We start from the raw sequence: 12,797 nt of genomic DNA on the forward strand, positions 1-12,797 counted from the left end.
CTATGTATGAAATTTTTCGACGATCAAAAATTTTTTCAAATCGTTTTGGAAAAATTATTTTCGTTTGCAGGGGGTAATTACAATAATTTTTTGTGAACACACTCATCCCCAAAATCCTACGCATTTGCGAGGAAAAAAATGCTTCTGTCGCCCTATGTATATTTAATTTAAATTCCAGACCCTCTCACCTCCGAAATATTCTACAATTTTTCTTTAAAATTGGTTAGACGGATGATGTTTGTCAGATGGAACAAGTTCGCGGTCGACTTGTTGCACGATAAATCACTGTGGCCCCTAGAAAAATTATCGGTGTAATCGTTAAGTGATTACTTTCTCGACTCCGTGCTGTCGCTGTCACCGTTCTATCGTCCGCTGATACGTTTTATGTTCTCAAGAGATACCGTTATCCCGGGCCAATAAATCTTTCCCCGAATCCGGTTCGTTCATTCAGCAGTTCTCATTTTTCTTCGAGCATTTCGCCCTCCCCCGCGTTTGATCGAGTCGATCACGAGTTTCGCCGTGATTTTCTGGCAACACCGGTCGTATAATTTCCGAGATATTTCGATTCCAAGCGCGCACAGCCGACTCGAACGAATGATGGACGAGCGTCAAATAGGGAAGAGATCCATTTCTGACCCCGCGATGTAATAATACCGACTCCGATTCATCTTGCGTTTCGGGGATAAGTTGGTGTTTACCGAATTACCGTAGCCAGGAGCTTGTGGGCTCGAACTTGCAAGATGGATGGTAATTAACACTCGACGAAATCGACCAGACTGATGCTGAACTGCTTTGTAACAGAGATTATAAGACTCGTGGCCAACTCTTGTGGCGTACTGATAGGAACTAAAGCTCAATCACGGTTGTCATTTGCTATTCGCGAGCCTGGCTCGTGATATTTATGTTTGGGTCAAAATCTCCATCGCGAGTCAGACTCGTTAAAGTACGGGAAGGGATTAACGTTGAAACTACCGACAATTGTGCCTGAATAAATGTATAACGCAATGGAAATAAGCGTTCATTCACTTTCTTTCGAAGAATTACGATAAATTTTCAGAAATCCAGTACAATTTTTATTGGAAACTACTAATGGATCATTTTTATCGCTTTGGTAGTTCTAGTAGTGTTAAGATCATTGTCTGGATCGGAGTTTCACAACAGGAAGTTTATGAAATAAAAAGAGTAAGACATACTCGATCTTGTAACTATGGAAACCAACACCGATGGATTAATTTTATAAACTCTGTTGGATTCCAATAAAATTGACAACGCTTTATTTAAGAAGGGAACTCGCGCAGATGTTAGGTCGACTGAATACTGAACTCTTCCTGGTCTGTTTTTCGGTATTGCAGGCGTTTATATGCTATTGCTGGAAATAGGTAGAGGTAGGGACGAGTTCAGGATGAGTAAGGATCAGGAATCGTGACTAGGATGATTGGATGAGTAATGTTTGCGATGTGACGGAGTGGTGTTTGGTCGTGTTGGTCATCCAACAACTCTATCTACGAAACATTAAAAAATCGTTAGGTCTTCAAGTGTCTAATGGAGTCCCGTTAACGTTATTGTCGACGAAATTTTCAGCGACAACGAGGATCGAGGGAATGACGGGAAGGTCCAGCGCAAAACGGACGGGATTGTGTCTGCTGGCACTGTTGTTGTCCTGCTTCTACAGCGACAACGTCCTCGTAGCCGGAGAACCGGAACCGATTCCGTCGGAGCTGCTCGACACCGACGACAGTTTCAACACCGATAACTACGTAAGTCCACGACTCCCCCACTCTGTTTCATATTTAAGAAAAAAAGGATATATTTCTATTCAATTTGATATCTTTAAAGAAATATATATAACGTCAATGGCGTTACCGCAGATCCTGTGGAACAGACTGAAGCACGTGATCCAGGCGAGGAAGGACACGTTGGAGAGGGGGAAGGAACTCGAAGAGGAGCAGATGATTATTCAATCGGTACTGGAAACCAGGGCGAAGGTCAAGTCGCGACTCCCCCCTGGCGACTACTCTGTCGAGGAACTTCCGACGCCCAACGCGATGGTCAGCCAACCGCGGCGTTCTGAGAAACGGACCACCCTAAACTGTGAGTGACCCATCGACCATATTGCATAGAGAAATAGAGATCGACCTCGGCTTAAACGCGATATGGATACCAAAATGGGTTCGCGAGCTCCTCCATTTTGTTCTTTTTTAGTTTTATTTGAAATTCAAATGCAAATCCAAACTGCAAGTTCCCCGACAATTGTATTGCATAGAGAAATAGAGATCAACCACGGCTTAAACGCGATATGGATACCAAAATGGGTTCGCGAGCTTCTCCATTTTGTTCTCTTTTAATTTTATTTGAAATTCAAATGCAAATCCAAACTGCAAGTTCCCCGACAATTGTATTGCATAGAGAAATAGAGATCAACCACGGCTTAAACGCGATATGGATACCAACATGGGTTCGCGAGCTCCTCCATTTTGTTCTTTTTTAGTTTTATTTGAAATTCAAATGCAAATCCAAACTGCAAGTTCCCCGACAATTGTATTGCATAGAGAAATAGAGATCAACCACGGCTTAAACGCGATATGGATATCAAAATGGGTTCGCGAGCTTCTCCATTTTGTTCTTTTTTAGTTTTATTTGAAATTCAAATGCAAATCCAAACTGCAAGTTCCCCGACAATTGTATTGCATAGAGAAATAGAGATCAACCACGGCTTAAACGCGATATGGATACCAACATGGGTTCGCGAGCTCCTCCATTTTGTTCTTTTTTAGTTTTATTTGAAATTCAAATGCAAATCCAAACTGCAAGTTCCCCGACAATTGTATTGCATAGAGAAATAGAGATCAACCACGGCTTAAACGCGATATGGATATCAAAATGGGTACGCGAGCTTCTCCATTTTGTTCTTTTTTAGTTTTATTTGAAATTCAAATGCAAATCCAAACTGCAAGTTCCCCGACAATTGTATTGCATAGAGAAATAGAGATCAACCACGGCTTAAACGCGATATGGATACCAACATGGGTTCGCGAGCTCCTCCATTTTGTTCTTTTTTAGTTTTATTTGAAATTCAAATGCAAATCCAAACTGCAAGTTCCCCGACAATTGTATTGCATAGAGAAATAGAGATCAACCACGGCTTAAACGCGATATGGATATCAAAATGGGTTCGCGAGCTTCTCCATTTTGTTCTTTTTTAGTTTTATTTGAAATTCAAATGCAAATCCAAACTGCAAGTTCCCCGACAATTGTATTGCATAGAGAAATAGAGATCAACCACGGCTTAAACGCGATATGGATACCAACATGGGTTCGCGAGCTCCTCCATTTTGTTCTTTTTTAGTTTTATTTGAAATTCAAATGCAAATCCAAACTGCAAGTTCCCCGACAATTGTATTGCATAGAGAAATAGAGATCAACCACGGCTTAAACGCGATATGGATATCAAAATGGGTACGCGAGCTTCTCCATTTTGTTCTTTTTTAGTTTTATTTGAAATTCAAATGCAAATCCAAACTGCAAGTTCCCCGACAATTGTATTGCATAGAGAAATAGAGATCAACCACGGCTTAAACGCGATATGGATACCAAAATGGGTTCGCGAGCTTCTCCATTTTGTTCTTTTTTAATTTTATTTGAAATTCAAATGCAAATCCAAACTGCAAGTTCCCCGACAATTGTATTGCATGCATGCAGAAAAATCAACCTCCATTTAAAAGGAACACAGATACCAAGATGGGTTCACAAGCTCCTCTATTTTGTTCTTTTTTAATCTTATTCGAAATACAAATGCAAATCCAAACTGCAAGTGCCCCTTTAAATATATTGCATGGAGAAAGAAAAATCAATCTCAACTTAAAAGGAACACAGATACCAAGATGAGTTCACAAGCTCCTCTATTTTGTTCTTTTCTATTTGTATTTGAAATTCAAATGCAAATCCAAACTGTAAGCGACCCTTCAATTGTATTGCATGCATGCAGAAAAATCAACCTCAACTTAAAAGGAACACAGATACCAAGATGAGTTCACAAGCTCTATTTTGTTCTTTTCTATTTGTATTCGAAATACAATTGCAAATCCAAACAGCAAATACACCTTCAATTATATTGCATGGAGAAAGAAAAATCAACCTCATTTTAAAAGGAACACAGATACCAAGATGGGTTCACAAGCTCTATTTTGTTCTTTTCTATTTGTATTCGAAATACAATTGCAAATCCAAACAGCAAATACACCTTCAATTATATTGCATGGAGAAAGAAAAATCAACCTCAACTTAAAAGGAACACAGATACCAAGATGAGTTCACAAGCTCCTCTATCTTGTTCTTTTCTATTTGTATTTGAAATTCAAATGCAAATCCAAACTGTAAGTGACCCTTCAATTGTATTGCATGCATGCAGAAAAATCAACCTCAACTTAAAAGGAACACAGATACCAAGATGAGTTCACAAGCTCTATTTTGTTCTTTTCTATTTGTATTCGAAATACAATTGCAAATCCAAACAGCAAATACACCTTCAATTATATTGCATGGAGAAAGAAAAATCAACCTCAACTTAAAAGGAACACAGATACCAAGATGGGTTCACAAGTTCCTCTATTTTGTTCTTTTTTAATTTTATTTGAAATTCAAATGCAAATCCAAACTACAAGTGACCCTTCAATTATATTGCATGGGGAAAGAAAAATCAACCTCAACTTAAAAGGAACACAGATACCAAGATGGGTTCACAAGCTCTATTTTGTTCTTTTCTATTTGTATTCGAAATACAATTGCAAATCCAAACAGCAAATACACCTTCAATTATATTGCATGGAGAAAGAAAAATCAACCTCAACTTAAAAGGAACATAGATATCAATATGAGTTCACAAGCTCCTCCATTTTATTCCTCTTTAATCTTATTCGAAATACAAATGCAAATCCAAACTGCAAGTGACCCTTCAAATCTATTGCATGCATGCAGAAAAATCAACCTCCACTTAAAAGGAACACAGAAACCAATATGAGTTCACAATTCCTCCATTTTGTTCTTTTTTAATTTTATTTTAAATCCAAATGCAAATCTAACGAGTAAAGATCCGGTCTTGTTATGTTAAAATTTTAAACAAAATTAAATAGTACATTAAACTCCGTTCGAAGACAAAAATCGTTACCTTCCCTCGTTTAAAGGCAATCATCAGTTCCAGTCGCGATTATTACTATGGTGCACACTCCCCGCGATAAAAGAGTTAATCGTCCCCGGCTTTTGTAAGAGCAATATTACCAGTTAGAATTTTCTTTGTCGACGACTTACGTCGGATTAGCCCCGCCCACGTTGGCACGCGGACAGACTCGAATCCGGGATTCGAAGTCGTCAAGCATCGTCGCGATTTCGAGCGAACGAGGAATCAACTTGTCCGGCAGTTTGCGTTCGTCTGACGAAATTTCGAAAGCTACCACGTTTCCTCGTCCGTTCGTTCGCGATTAAGTATAGAACGTTCCCGAAGGCGCGCGTGCCTGGCATGATAACGAATCTCTGAACGGAGAAAACGCCAAATCCGAGTCTATTCCGGTCGCGGAAATTGCATCTTAATCGAACGAGCCTAACCTCGAGTTCTTTGTTGCTCGGAGACTTTGCCAATCCCATTATGTCGATAAGATCCGTGGTGGTCACCGGTGACCGGCGCATAGAAACATCTTTTACGTTTTAAAATTAATTTTAATTAAAATTCTTTCGCGCGTTGAGTTAAGGTCATGTACAAAACTGGGCTCCCAGTTAATTCGAACAAATAATTTCAGTCATTTGTGAATACTGTAACGGTTATTAGTAATCGCGAATTTCGTTTGGGACGGGTAGTCGAGAATTTGCGTGGAACGATCGAGAAACGACCGAGCATTGAGGAGTCGGTAAACTAATCGATTACGCCAATTGACTTTTGATTCGCGTGACGCCAGAGCCGTCGATTCTATCGCTGGAAGACAATGTGGCGCGCGATCGATTCTCGAGATCGAGGCGATTGACGCTAACTCATTAAGAACGGCGCCAGACGAATTCCCACTGTCCCCGTCTTAAAAAATCTGTATTGTCCTTTTAAAATACTCTCAACGAATGGACCCTAATATTTTTAAACTGTTAAATAACACTACTGTCGTTGGGGATGTTACAAAATATCAAGAACGTCAATGAACTTATGAATATTCCTATTTTTCGCAATGTAAACTGAGTGGAAGTTGAGAACTGATATGGTAGCCAATGTGTTAATTGTTAGAACAGGTGGAATGTTTAAAATAGATATAACGTAACTTAAAATATTGCCTACCATATTAAGTAAATTATTAGAACGTTTTGAAAATTTGTTGTGATTATCAATCATCGTTATAATCGCATGAAAAAGTAGTAAAAATGTGTAAAGTACGTGGAATGTATACAATCAAAAGAGAAACGTTTAATAAAGACTAAGAATTCGGCTGACGCTTGTATCGTCTTTCAGAGGTTAACTCGTCAACTGTTTTAATGGTTACCGGTGACCAAACTTCAGTAAATAACATTGCTATCGTTAAAAATGCTACAAAATAACTACTAATACGGGAATCAACGTGTTAAATGTATTACGTTAATAAACAACATTTGAGAATGGTTTGCCAATGTTGTTTAACAATTGTGTGTTGCATTCGACAGATGCCGTGACCCTGTGCCACTTCAAGATCTGCAACATGGGACGCAAGCGGCAGTTGCACAAATAAAAACCGGTAAATAGATCATTCACGGACAGCGGCCACGTCGAGAATGGTCGAGCCTCTTGCGCGGTGCACCCTCTGCCGCGAAAAACAACCGAAATCTGCGCGCGCAGCACAAAAAGCGGGAAGACAGTACCACAAGAAACCTCGGAGATGACGTCACGACGCAGCGGTGCAGCGACATCTTAGATCAGGCGTAACCAACTATTCAACCACCGACGAACACAATCTCCGAAACATCTTTGCGAATTTTCATGCGACTCTATCGAGCAAATTATTCGAAATCTGAACGGTATTCGAAAGCTCCATCTCTCGAAACTTCCCACGCACTTCGACGATCCATCGAGGCGGTCAGAGATGGGCAAAATTTTAGGTAAAGAATTCCGAACAACGGAATGAAAGATAACTTTGATTCGTTATTTGCTCAATAAAAATTACAATTTGAATCATACAATTGAATAATAACTTCGGTGTCGGTGGTTTTTCGCTCCTCTCTGTATCGCAATCGTTTGGCAATTGTTTCGACGAATTCTTATTCTTTTATAATTTCTATTCATTTCCCAAAACAATCAAAAAGTCATTAGTCTCAGAAGTATTAAAATATTACATTGGTTTGTTAAGAATTGTTTGTACAAAACGAGCACGAAATCTTATTACTATGTTGCTATGCTTATTATAATTAATAGAAACTCTTCAAGAGGTTAAGGACACTTTAATCGAAAAATCACCGACACCAAAGTAATTAGAGTTTCAAGTCCTTGCTGGAATCGCATCAAGGCTCTAGATAATTTCCTAGAAATTATCTAGATGATCTAGTTGTCTATCAGAACTTTATGTGAATTATGGATCAGTGAAATCTGCCAAGCTCTCCACCTCGAAATCGATCGGGAACATTCGAGCGATCGAGCACAGAATTCCGCGCCACGAGGAATGAAACTAACCAGACTCGCGTCGCCCTCTCCAATTCCGCACTGTGACTGTGACGAACATTTTCCGAAGCTTCCGTGCGTAGTTCGCTCACTCGAAGACGAGATGGCGCGTCCCGACTGGCTCGGGCGCGCCACGACCAGGAATGTTCGATTTTTGTGTAGAAAAAATCGATTCTGGAGTCGATTTCGAATCGAGATGGCTGGAATCGATTCGCTAAAAAATCGAGTAATGCAAAATCAATTCGAAACATCCTTTTCATCGACTATATTTTATCCAGATAGAAGAAAAAGCTCGGGTAAACAAGACCACGTGTTTTTGCCCAATGGTAGATCGTTATTGTATTTTCATTTTTATATATACGTTTTAGTGACATTTTCGCTAGAAAATTGTAATTATTAGATACAAATGGTAACTAGTATAACTTTTATTAAAGTCTAGATGTATTCGGGGCACGGTGCCCCGGAATTTTGGTCTTGTCACGATTCGCGTGAATTTGTTTACCCGAATGTATATCGTCTAGCTGGACGAATTATACATATATGGTGCCATTTATTGCGGCGACCGTGAATATTTTTTCATTGCTCTTCACGATACAAAAAAGTGTCTCAGGGAGATATTATTTTTGTTTCGAAGGGACAAGTATTATTGTAAACAAAATCTTGCTCTCAAGATAACAGTTTTCGAAATTTCAAGACGATCGGCATTTTAATAGAACGAAAGGCCGCATTTTCATTATCACAGTATTGTAACTGACGAAAAAATCGAATTCGACCATTCACGGCAATGGTTGTTTTCTTCTCGCCGGGTGAAGCATAAAACTATATTTGACACATACTCTGATACCTTTAAGTTAGATCTGCTTATTAATATTTAAGGGACGTTACGAAGGAAAAAAATTAACCAAAAATTTAGTGGTAAATTAATCGCTGTTTATTAGTCATTCGATGGTAGAGAAGTTAAAAATAGTAAGATTTATAATTGTTTTGTTGGAAGGGTCGTTCCCCGCAACTACTAGATAACCCTACGATTCGATCATTTTTATGGGAATGTCCAATCAGAAAAATGTGGAAGCTACAACGAGATCACTCGTTTTTATTGCAAGAAGAATTAATTAAATTTACGTAAAATTTAATAAGAAAAAAGAGGAACAAAATTTATGCTATTCGAGAGGCTGAACTATCGATCGAAAAAATCGATAGACGCCTGAAAGAAGATCGATTTTCTAGAAAATCGATTCAGAATCGAGCATCCCTAGTCCCGACCGTCGAAACACAAAAGATGGAACGACGAGAGCGAAGAACGAACGCTTGTAGTATTCTGCAGTATAATAATTTCATCCAACGATCGAGGGCACTGCAATCGCGACCAAATCAGAGATAATAATGTTCGAATAATTGTAAAATAACCGAATGGAACTAGACCCTGTACAGGTTATTCAACCAAATAAGAATTAGATAATCAGATCTAATCAAAAGTAGCTAACCTTTTCAAAAAAAAAAAAGAAAAAAAAAATAATAGGAATCGAAGTCGAAGCACAGAAAAAGAAACGTTTAACGAGTGAAGTGTCCTCGACGTGCCATTTGACGAGAAATCAAAATGGCGGATAGGTATTTATTCGTTAGCTTTAAGTGAGAAGGGTGCAAGGGCCGAGGCTCCGATATTCTCGAAACTGTCTTTAAACACGATAAGGAGAAACAAGGAAAAACGATAAAACTACATAAAAGAGGAAACAATCGGTGTAACGCGAAAAAAAAAATAAAAGGGTAGAAACGAAACGTATGCACTTGTAGCGTAAAAATATTAATTTGCATGCATCTTGGTGTCTTCTATTCGCGAGAAGGATATTATGCGAAGAAGCAGAATGAATAAACGGAATTGTCGATTAGCAACGAACGAGATGCGATACAACTATTTTTCTTCGACGATGTTCCTCTGAGAATTATTTCCAAAAATGTGCGGCGACTTAATCCGAGAATTGTAATTTCAGGAAGATTAGACAGGCAAAGAGAGGCCGCCCGCACCCTTCGACGAATTATTTATAATCGTTTCGTAAGAAGAAACGTGTAAACGCGTTTGTATAGACTTTTTATGCGCCCACATTATTTATTTAGTCCCGCTAGTTTGTCGACGTTTACTCCAAAAACTATTAACTGATACTTTGTAAGCTTTGTACGCGATCAGAGTATTATTGTTTTTCTACGGATACCTTATTTTCCATTGTTTATAATTTAAATACATTCTACGTGCACGTCATACCTTATCATGACTTATTTACCCGTAGAACCGAAATTTCGCTGAAAGAAACATGTCACCCCAACTCCCGACGACACGAGAAAATGGCGTTCCTCTTGGTTTTCTGACGCGAAGTCTTCAAAAGGACGAGATACAATATCTCTGCATCATTCACGATTCGTAACGACGATGTAACACAACGACGGCAACAATAAAACGTGTAACCATAAATTACAGTATATGCGCATAACTTCTGTTAACAGGATCTCGAGAATCTCTGAAAATAAATTACGTGAAAATCGGAATCTCTAAATTCGAACTGTTAGCAGGCGGCCTCTTTCCTGATTCTATTTTTCCCGGGCGAAGTTACACGAAATCCCGTGTTTAATAAAAAATGAATAAACAAACACGAAATAAACAAAATTCAAAACGATTCGAAATGCCAAGCAAAGCGCGCGCAACGCTGGCTGAAAATCCATGTGCTCAGTCACGTGAACAAACGCAGGACACAGTACGAAATTACAATCACGTGTCGTGTATAGAATTGCACAACTTTACAACATCGAACGTCGTGTCTCGATAATTTATTTAATCTGCCATCGAGTCCTGGGAAACGATCACGCGTGAAAACAACTAGATTTAGCACACGTCAGTCGACATAACCTCAAACTGCTACTCGAGTCGCGAAATCATATTCGTAACAAAAATTTTACCAACGGTTCTCCGAGCTTCTTCGAAAGTCCCCAACTCACGTTCACTCACGGTGCACAGGTTAAGTAAAAACAAGTAAAAACTGGATAAAAACACGGTTTTAAAAACGCGAGTAACACAGGCATTCCGAGCAGAACAATCGCGGCGTCTCTACTGACGATACGTTCGAACAGGATACTAAACTTATCGATCGCCTCGAACGGAAAAGGTTACTGCGGAAAAGAAAGATGAATAGGCTTGACATCCAATGGAATTTTGTGTCACACAATTCCGGAACTCGTAAATTCTATTATATTATCATTTTCGTGCAACGTCCAACTTTATCGATAGAGATTAGAAGAAACCGGAAGCGCTGATAGTGGAAAGATTTGAATACAAAGACGGTGAGAACTCCTATTTGTACTGCTTGCGATTTAAATAGTACACTACGAAGTCCAAACCATACTATTGACGGAATATAAACCACGATTAAGTATACGATAGAGCGAGAATATTCGACGAGAGTTTGTTAGACATTTCATTGCACAGAGTGTTATTCGAATTGAATTATCGACTGCTGAAAGTAAAGTAGCAATTCACGCCATCTCTAATCGATACACTATACTACCGCAGACGAGGTATATACCTGTGGTACAGACACAGACGAGGTATACGAGAGACCGTGTCACTCGCAACGTTACCAACAGATTTAGAAATGAACACGAGAAGAAGTGAGACAGAAAATGTAATTACAGTAATTTTATTATTTAACGGAGTGAAAGCTGTACGGTCCATCATTGGATAATTCATATTATTTTGCGATTTTAGTGACGTAGTTTACGTATCTTCGTTAGAATCCTGTATAATTTACTGATAAGAAATGAAAAATGAAAACTTATACGAAAGAAAGAATCGTATAAAGGACAGAAGGTCGAAGAAATGAATACGTGATGTACGACCTTGGTTCTCGACAGAAATTCAAAGAAACTTTCAGTCTCCTCGAATTTGTCCATATTTTCATACCTATTGTTTGCAATAATTATTAATTAACATCAGACAATAGTTGAAATAATGTTCGATAGCGTGGGTTGTATAAATAATTATTTTTAATACCATTTTGCGTAGAATATTCATTTTTCGGTCAAAGGCACGGTTAACCGTTAATTGATTGGTGAACTCGCCAAGGACGATCTTCCCCACCCCTTGAACTCTCCTGCCTGAGGCTCTCTTTCTGTTCTAGGCTGGCGGACGTGACGGAACCTCGTGACTCTGCGCTCCACCTTTACTCACCACTACTGACCACTGGGCAAGCACTGGTCAACTCTAGTGACCAATACTGACCATTAGTGACCAGTAGTGACCAGTAGTGAGTGAGTTCTGAATCTCCCCTGTCTAATTTCTTTTTCGACCTTCAAGCGTCTGTTGGGCTTGAATGTGGGGTTACATCTTGCTTTTACTTCTCTGGTCCCGTTCCATATTTTACTACTGGTTCCTTGTTTGGTTTGTCCGATGTAACATCTGTTTCACTGACCACTATCGACACAGTGGCGAGTGATATCTCAATCTCCAATTTCTTACTTCTTTTTCGACATTCAAATGTCTACTGGGCTTGAATCTATCGTTCTGCCTCGTTTTCATTTGTCTGGTCTTCTCACATATTTTACTTCTGGCTCCTTGCTTGCCAATGTGTTTGTTCCTCTATTTTATTCTTGCTTAAACGTTGGCTTATTGAATATGTTGTGTTCACTAATCGCAAATGCAAAAGTTTTTAGTTTCAGCTTACTTACAGGCCATCGTGGGACGACATTTATTTTATTTCAGGGCTTCGTGTTTGCCAATTTATTATATTTCATTGTGTAACTAATCGTAAATGCCTTTTTTAGTTTGTTTCAGCTTACTTACAGGCCATCGTTGGACATCGCGGGACATCGTGGGACGACAACGCAAGGACATCGAGGGATTTTTATCTCTAAGGCCCTTAGGGTAAATTTAGTTTTAAGGCCGCGATACCAAGCAATTATTAACTTAGCTTCTCGTTCTCTCGATCTTTCGTTTCTTGAAACATGCTTCCATCCGAAGATCTGCTGTACGGTACAGCATCGCGTCGCGTCGCGTCGCGTCTCCCACAATTTAGCTTCACCCCTTTTTAAACAAAATAATTGCTTGGTACATTTACTCCCATGTATGCGTCTGCGTATATGCCAAGTAATTCTTTAC

The 12,797-nt window shown here is 39.1% G+C and overlaps 2 protein-coding genes across 5 annotated transcripts in view; one reads left to right on the forward strand and one right to left on the reverse strand.

Annotated features, from left to right (window-relative positions):
* The window catches only part of LOC143347349 (uncharacterized), a 28,661-nt gene extending 18,750 nt beyond the window's left edge, over positions 1-9,911 (forward strand). The window contains exons 2-4 of the mRNA XM_076776408.1: positions 1,582-1,757; positions 1,869-2,091; positions 6,670-9,911. Coding sequence (XP_076632523.1) covers positions 1,602-1,757; positions 1,869-2,091; positions 6,670-6,734 — 444 coding nt within the window. The 5' untranslated portion in view covers positions 1,582-1,601 and the 3' untranslated portion in view covers positions 6,735-9,911. The remainder of the gene's footprint in view (positions 1-1,581; positions 1,758-1,868; positions 2,092-6,669) is intronic.
* Dnalig3 (DNA ligase 3) overlaps positions 1-10,743 on the reverse strand; it is a 58,231-nt gene extending 47,488 nt beyond the window's left edge. For all 4 annotated transcript variants that reach the window (XM_076776385.1, XM_076776384.1, XM_076776383.1 and 1 more), the window contains exon 1: positions 10,604-10,743. The gene's annotated coding sequence lies outside the window, so the exon portion shown is untranslated. The remainder of the gene's footprint in view (positions 1-10,603) is intronic.
* Positions 10,744-12,797: the final 2,054 nt, after the last annotated feature.

The sequence above is a fragment of the Colletes latitarsis genome, chromosome 11 (genome assembly GCF_051014445.1).
Source record: "Colletes latitarsis isolate SP2378_abdomen chromosome 11, iyColLati1, whole genome shotgun sequence".
NCBI classification, from domain to species: Eukaryota; Metazoa; Arthropoda; class Insecta; order Hymenoptera; family Colletidae; genus Colletes; species Colletes latitarsis.